Source organism: Schistocerca cancellata, chromosome 2 (assembly GCF_023864275.1).
Source record: "Schistocerca cancellata isolate TAMUIC-IGC-003103 chromosome 2, iqSchCanc2.1, whole genome shotgun sequence".
Taxonomy (NCBI): domain Eukaryota; kingdom Metazoa; phylum Arthropoda; class Insecta; order Orthoptera; family Acrididae; genus Schistocerca; species Schistocerca cancellata.
In genome coordinates, this window is record NC_064627.1 from 1,049,944,398 (window position 1) to 1,049,952,369 (window position 7,972).

The following is a 7,972-nucleotide window of genomic DNA, read 5'->3' on the forward strand; positions in this document are numbered from 1 at the left end:
GACTGAATGCATGAAATGTGTTCTGTTCATCACATAACTTCATGCAATCAAGAGGGCTACAAAACGTTATACAGGATGTTACAAAAAGCTACGGCCAAACTTTCAAGAAACATTTCTCACACACAAAGAAAGAAAATACACTCCTGGAAATGGAAAAAAGAACACATTGACACCGGTGTGTCAGACCCACCATACTTGCTCCGGACACTGCGAGAGGGCTGTACAAGCAATGATCACACGCACGGCACAGCGGACACACCAGGAACCGCGGTGTTGGCCGTCGAATGGCGCTAGCTGCGCAGCATTTGTGCACCGCCGCCGTCAGTGTCAGCCAGTTTGCCGTGGCATACGGAGCTCCATCGCAGTCTTTAACACTGGTAGCATGCCGCGACAGCTTAGACGTGAACCGTATGTGCAGCTGACGGACTTTGAGCGAGGGCTTATAGTGGGCATGCGGGAGGCCGGGTGGACGTACCGCCGAATTGCTCAACACGTGGGGCGTGAGGTCTCCACAGTACATCGATGTTGTCGCCAGTGGTCGGCGGAAGGTGCACGTGCCCGTCGACCTGGGACCGGACCGCAGCGACGCACGGATGCACGCCAAGACCGTAGGATCCTACGCAGTGCCGTAGGGGACCGCACCGCCACTTCCCAGCAAATTAGGGACACTGTTGCTCCTGGGGTATCGGCGAGGACCATTCGCAACCGTCTCCATGAAGCTGGGCTACGGTCCCGCACACCGTTAGGCCGTCTTCCGCTCACGCCCCAACATCGTGCAGCCCGCCTCCAGTGGTGTCGCGACAGGCGTGAATGGAGGGACGAATGGAGACGTGTCGTCTTCAGCGATGAGAGTCGCTTCTGCCTTGGTGCCAATGATGGTCGTATGCGTGTTTGGCGCCGTGCAGGTGAGCGCCACAATCAGGACTGCATACGACCGAGGCACACAGGGCCAACACCCGGCATCATGGTGTGGGGAGCGATCTCCTACACTGGCCGTACACCACTGGTGATCGTCGAGGGGACACTGAATAGTGCACGGTACATCCAAACCGTCATCGAACCCATCGTTCTACCATTCCTAGACCGGCAAGGGAACTTGCTGTTCCAACAGGACAATGCACGTCCGCATGTATCCCGTGCCACCCAACGTGCTCTAGAAGGTGTAAGTCAACTACCCTGGCCAGCAAGATCTCCGGATCTGTCCCCCATTGAGCATGTTTGGGACTGGATGAAGCGTCGTCTCACGCGGTCTGCACGTCCAGCACGAACGCTGGTCCAACTGAGGCGCCAGGTGGAAATGGCATGGCAAGCCGTTCCACAGGACTACATCCAGCATCTCTACGATCGTCTCCATGGGAGAATAGCAGCCTGCATTGCTGCGAAAGGTGGATATACACTGTACTAGTGCCGACATTGTGCATGCTCTGTTGCCTGTGTCTATGTGCCTGTGGTTCTGTCAGTGTCATCATGTGATGTATCTGACCCCAGGAATGTGTCAATAAAGTTTCCCCTTCCTGGGACAATGAATTCACGGTGTTCTTATTTCAATTTCCAGGAGTGTACGTTACGTGGACATGTGTCCGGAAACGCTTACTTTCCATGTTACAGCTCATTTTATTACTTCTCTTCAAATCGCATTAATCATTTAATGGAAACACACAGCAACAGAACGTACCACCGTGACTTCAAACACTTTGTTACAGGAAATGTTCAAAATGTCCTCCGTTGGCGAGGATACATGCATCCACCCTCCGTCGCATGGAATCCCTGATGCGCTGATGCAGCCCTGGAGAATGGCGTATTGTATCACAGCCGTCCACAATACGAGCACGAAGAGTCTCTACATTTGGTACCGGGGTTGCGTAGACAAGAGCTTTCAAATGCCCCCACAAATGAAAGTCAAGAGGGTTGACGTCAGGAGAGCGTGGAGGCCATGGAATTGGTCCGCCTCTAGCTATCCATCGGTCACCGAATCTGTTGTTGAGAAGCGTACGAACACTTCGACTGAAATGTGCAGGAGCTCCATCGTGCATGAACCACATGTTGTGTCGTACTTGTAAAGGCACATGTTCTAGCAGCACAGGTAGAGTACGCCTTATGAAATCATGATAACGTGCTCCATTGAGCGTAGGTGGAAGAACATGGGGCCCAATCAAGACATCACCAACAATGCCTGCCCAAACGTTCACAGAAAGTCTGTGTTGATGACTTGATTGCACAATTGCGTGGGGATTCTCGTCAGCCCACACATGTTGATTGTGAAAATTTGCAATCTGATCACGTTGGAATGAAGCCTCATCCGTAAAGAGAACATTTGCACTGAAATGAGGATTGACACATTGTTGGATGAACCATTCGCAGAAGTGTACCCGTGGAGGCCAATCAGCTGCTGATAGTGCCTGCACACGCTGTACATGATACGGAAACAACTGGTTCTGCCGTAGCACTCTCCATACAGTGACGTGTTCAACGTTACCTTGTACAGCAGCAACTTCTCAGACGCTGACATTAGGGTTATCGTCAACTGCACCAAGAATTGCCTCGTCCATTGCAGGTCTTCCCCAGTCGCGAGTCATAGGCTGGGATGTACCGTGCTCCCTAAGACGCCGATCAATTGCTTCGAACGTCTTCCTGTCGGGACTCCTTCGTTCTGGATATCTGTTTTGATACAAACGCACCGCGTCACGGCTATTGCCCCGTGCTAATCCATACATCAAATGGGCATCTGCCAACTCTGCATTTATAAACATTGCACTGACTGCAAAACCACGTTCTTGATGAACACTAACCTGTTGATGCTACGTACTGATGTGCTTGATGCTAGTACTGTAGAGAAATGAGTCCCATGTCAACACAAGCACCGAAGTCAACATTACCTTCCTTCAATTCGGCCAACTGGCGGTGAATCGAGGCAGTACAGTACATACTGACGAAACTAAAATGAGCTCTAACATGGAAATTAAGCGTTTCCGGACACATGTCCGCATAACATCTTTTCTTTATTTGTGTGTGAGGAATGTTTCCTGAAAGTTTGGTCGTACCTTTTGGAACACCCTGTATACTGTATGATGGATATTTATGCCTTGCCCTCAAAGTGCTTTCAAAACTGTATTTACAGAAATGTATTAATACTATAATTTACAATAAAATAACATTTACTGTTTATTCTCTATATAAAGAATTACGTTTTGTAGTTGAAGTCGAAATCATATCGTTTCGACAGAGACATTTGCTAATAGAGCCGACGACCGGGGTGGCCGAGCGGTTCTAGGCGCTACAGTCTGGAACCGCGCGACCGCTACGGTCGCAGGTTCGAATCCTGCCTCGGGCATGGCTGTGTGTGATGTCATTAGGTTAGTTAGGTAGAAGTAGTTCTAAGTTCTAGGGGACTGATGACCTCAGAAGTTGAGTCCCATAGCGCTCAGAGTCATTTGAACCATTTTGAAGCTAATGGAGCCAAGCGGAAATGAACAACGTATGGTATGGGTAACGCAACAAGCGACGAATTTGTACTTCATTAAATCTCGCCAGTTTGTGGCGCTTTTCTCTGTTGCATGTCACAAAGCATAAGCATTTATTTCTATGTACCTCTGTATTTAGTTAAATATATGATATTTAATTGAAATGCGTAAGTACAGTTTATTTAGAAAAGCACATCTCATTGATTCCTGCGTTAATAACTACTAATGTGTATGAATATTTGTGTCTTTCTGTTCACAGCCAGTAAAGAAAGGATTGCTGACGAATTATTCGAGGATAGAACTACTGGACACTTTACGTGTTCTTTCGTTACTTACACTACTGGCCATTAAAATTGCTACACCAAGAAGAAATGCAGATGATAAACGGGTATTCATTGGAGAAATATACTATACTAGAACTGACATTTGATAACATTTTCACACAATTTGCGTGCGTAGATCCTGATAAACCAGTACCCAGAACAACCACCTCTGGCCGTAATAACGGCCTTGATACGCCTGGGCACTGAGTCAAGAAGAACTTAGATGGCGTGTACAGGTACCGCTGCCCATGCAGCTTCAACATGATACCACAGTTCATCAAGAGTAGTGACTGGCGTATTGTGACGAGCCAGTTGCTCGAGACGTTTTCAATTGACACGCCAGTATGGCGATGACGAATACACGCTTCCAATGTGCGTGCTCCGGCTTGTCGCCAAAAACGGATGCGACCATAATGATGCTGTAAACAGAACCTGGATTCATCCGAAAAAATGATGTTTTGCCGTTCGTGCGCCCAGGTTCGTCGTTGAGTACACCATCGCAGGCGCTCCTGTTTGTGATGCATCGTCAAGGGTAACCGCAGCCACGGTCTCCGAGCTGATCGTCCATGCTGCTGCAAACGTCGTCGAACTGTTCGTGCAGATGGTTGTTGTCTTGCAAACGTCCCCATCTGTTGACTCACGGATCAAGACGTGGCTGCAGGATCCGTTACAGCCACGTGGATAAGATGCCTGTCATCTCGAGTGCTAGTGATACGAGGCCGTTGGGATCCAGCACGGGGTTCCGTATTACCCTCCCGAACCCACCGATTCCATATTCTGCTAACAGTCATTGGATCTCGACCAATGCGAGCAGCAATGTCGCGATACGATAAACCGCAATCCGGATAGGCTACAATCCGACCTTTATCAAAGTCAGAAACGTGATGGTACGCATTTCTCCTCCTTACACGAGGCATCACAACAACGTTACACCAGGCAACGCCGGCCAACTGCTGTTTGTGTGAGAGAAATCGGTTGGAAACTTTCCTCACGTCAGTACGTTGTAGGTGTCGCCATTGGCGTCAACCTTGTTTGAATGCTCTGAAACGCTAATCATTTGCATATCATAGCGTGTTCTTCCTGTCGGTTAAATTTCGCGTCTGTAACACGTCATATTCGTGATGTAGCAATTTTAATGGCCAATAGTATATTTGAATATCGGTAAGACGAAGGGCCCTTCACTTAGGAGCAATGTTAAGCTGATCGATCTATTACCGCCGAACAATGACGCTGGCAGTCGTTTCAGTGGATTGAAGGTATTCTGCTCCACGATATTATTGGACAGCGACGTAAACAGATGGTTAATTAGCATCTGTTATGAGTAATAATTAATCTCATTTTATCATATTTTTTGCTAACGTTTGCCATCTATGGACGTTTCTCTCGCCTGTCGCGGAAGTGTACAAGAAATAGTAATTTTCTTTGCCGTGACATACGGGGAAAGTCTTGCTTAACATTTATCTCTCAGAATCTTTTCATTTACTATAAGTTTGATGAGAGAGAGAAACGTTTCATTGTCAAACAGTGTATATGTGACATGAGGAAGTCATTAGTGCTTTTTTTCGTAGCAGGTCTGGTGTTGTAGTGTGAACGCGTGGACGCAGAAACGGTAGACTATACCGACAAGGTAGTCTACCTAACTGTGCAGCTACGACCAAGCAGGAAACGTCAGATGTGTGTACATATTAAAGTAACACACAAAAAAAGTGCACTTATAAGCATTACACCAAGAACACTAAGGTTTTTTTGTTGCAATGTAATATACTTAATTGTGTAAACTTTTCACATTTTAGAACAAAATAATCCACTAAAGCTGCGAGTATTTCGGCAAAAGTAAAAGCGTTTAGGCCGGGCGGAGTGGCCGAGCGGTTCTAGGCGCTACAGTCTGGAACCGCGCGACCGCTATGGTCGCAGGTTCGAGTCCTGCCTCGGGCATGGATGTGTGTGATGTCCTTAGTTTAGTTAGGCTTAAGTAGTTCTAAGTTCTAGGGGACTGATGACCTAAGAAGTTAAGTCCCATAGTGCTTAGAGTTATTGAACCATTTTTTAAAAGCGTTTATATTAAGGCAGACCCACTATCTCGTATTATTTGTGACAGGGCTATTGAAGCTGGGTGGGACTTCTCGACCCGTCACAACCTGAGATGCGGAACGCTCTCTCCTAGAACAGCGAGGCTTCGGGCGGGAGCGGTGGAGTGGCGCCACGAGCGGCTGCAGATGAACGGAGGAAGCGCGGCGCATGCGCAGAAGCGCGTGCTGTACCGCCACTGGCAGACGGCGACCGCAGACTGCGCCTCCCGGCAGTAGCGGGCCGGTCCTGCTCAGCTCGCGAACCCGTCTGCTCGCACGGGGCTTCCGCGCTCCTGCGAACGAACCACTTGTTGCTGCGCGCGGTCCAACCGGTTCACACCGGACTGTAAAGCGTGCGGTGTCTGCCACGTGATAACAGTGCGGGAGTTTTAAGCCTCTGAACTCGATGCGTCCACGTACTGCGAGAGTATCGTGTTTCTGACGTCAGTGAAGACTGTGTATCGTTTGCAGCTCTGCTGGTACTAATTGGTACCAATGTATACTGAACGCCTTACGAGAGTAAGAAACAGTGCCGGAACACAGCGCTGTGCTACAGTTATTCCGCATTACAGAGCGAGCTCGAAGTAGCCTGGCGCCGCGGTGTCTAGTTCTGTGGCTAGATAGGGCGCGAGTCGTTATGAATCTCGGCGGTGGCGCGGCGGAAGTGCGAGCAGCGGCCGGCAGCGGCAGCGGCAACGGCGGCAGGTAGCCGCCACCGGAGCGGGCGCACAGATGCCGGCGCGCTGGGCGTCGTCGCAGCGGCCGCTGCTGGTGCGCACGGTGTGGGTGGACGGCGCGCGCCACGCCATCCTCTCCGCGGACGACCCCGCCGCCCACGGGCCGCCCGCCGCGCGCTGCTGCCGCTCCGCCCCCGGGGGCGGCGCCGCCTCCTCGCCCGCGGTGGCGGCCAGGACGGTGGCGGCGGTGGCAGCAGGGGGGCGGCGCCTGCTGCGCGTCAGCTTCCTGCTAGGGCCCGAGCCGCCACAGGGACCCGCGCCGCCCCCGCTGCACCCCCACGGCGCCCGGGGCCACCCGCGCCGGCGCTGGCCCCCGGCGTCGAGCCGCCCCCGCTGCTGCGGCCGACCCTTCGTGCCGCTAGGGCCGCCCCCGTCTCCCAGCAGCAGCGACTGCGGGGGCGGTGGCAGCGCGACCGTCAGCGACGACGAGGAGGCGGCGGCGGCGGCGATCGAGAGTCCGGGGGCGGAGCAGCTGGCCGGCCATCTGTCGGAGCGCGTGCTGCGCTGGCTGCACCTGGCGGGCCGCGACGCCCCCGCGCCGCCCTCGCCGCCCCTGCCGCCCCAACAGCCGCCGCCGCTGCCCGCGTCGCCCCGGCCGCTGAGGACACCGCGCCGCGTGGTCCGCACAGTCAGCCTGGAGGCGTCCCCGCCGTCGCCGCCACCTCCGCCTTCGCTTCCGTCTTCGCCGCTGCCTTCGCCGCCTCCGTCCCCGGAACCGGAGCAGAAGGCGGGCCAGTGCCGCCCCCAGCTGCACGTGTTCGTGCCCACGCTACCACGGGACTGCGACACCCTCAGCTGCCACAGTGACTCCTGATTCACGATTCATCTGTGCGGTCGAATTAACACCATCACCATACACTGTGCCTCGTTTCCATTAAACATTTCATATCCTGTCCGCAGCTCGTGGTCTTGCGGTAGCGTTCTCGCTGCTTGCGCACGGGTCCCGGGTTCGATTCCCGGTGGGGTCAGGGATTTTCTCTCTCGTGATAACTGGGTGTTGTGTGTCTCTCATCATTTCATCATCATTGACTCGCAAGTCGCCGAAGTGGCGTCAACTAAAAAGGACTTGCAATACGGCGGCCAAACTTCCCCACATGGGGCCTCCCGGCTAACAATGCCATACGATCATTTCATTTCATATCCTACCGCAATTTGATATTAAATGACCCGATAAATACTCTCGTTTTAATATCATCACCATGAAGCTTGAAGAATTTTCAGGACAGCAGTAAGAACTCCGTCTATCATTATTTTTCCTCTTAAAGCATCTCAGCTTTCTCTCAAATAAAACGATTTTTCTGTGTCCTACAACAGAAAAAATGCCAAGCTGACTGCTTTCATTCTTACAGTTGCTACAAGCGGCCCTAGCAGACCACTAATAT

The 7,972-nt window shown here is 51.9% G+C and overlaps 1 protein-coding gene across 1 annotated transcript; it reads left to right on the plus strand.

Annotated features, from left to right (window-relative positions):
- The first annotated feature begins 6,585 nt into the window (after positions 1-6,585).
- Positions 6,586-7,404, plus strand: LOC126160907 (uncharacterized). The gene is made up of 2 exons (XM_049916937.1): positions 6,586-6,942; positions 7,024-7,404. Exons 1-2 carry the CDS (start codon positions 6,586-6,588, stop codon positions 7,402-7,404), a joined length of 738 nt encoding a protein of 245 aa, XP_049772894.1.
- The last annotated feature ends 568 nt before the right edge of the window (positions 7,405-7,972 follow it).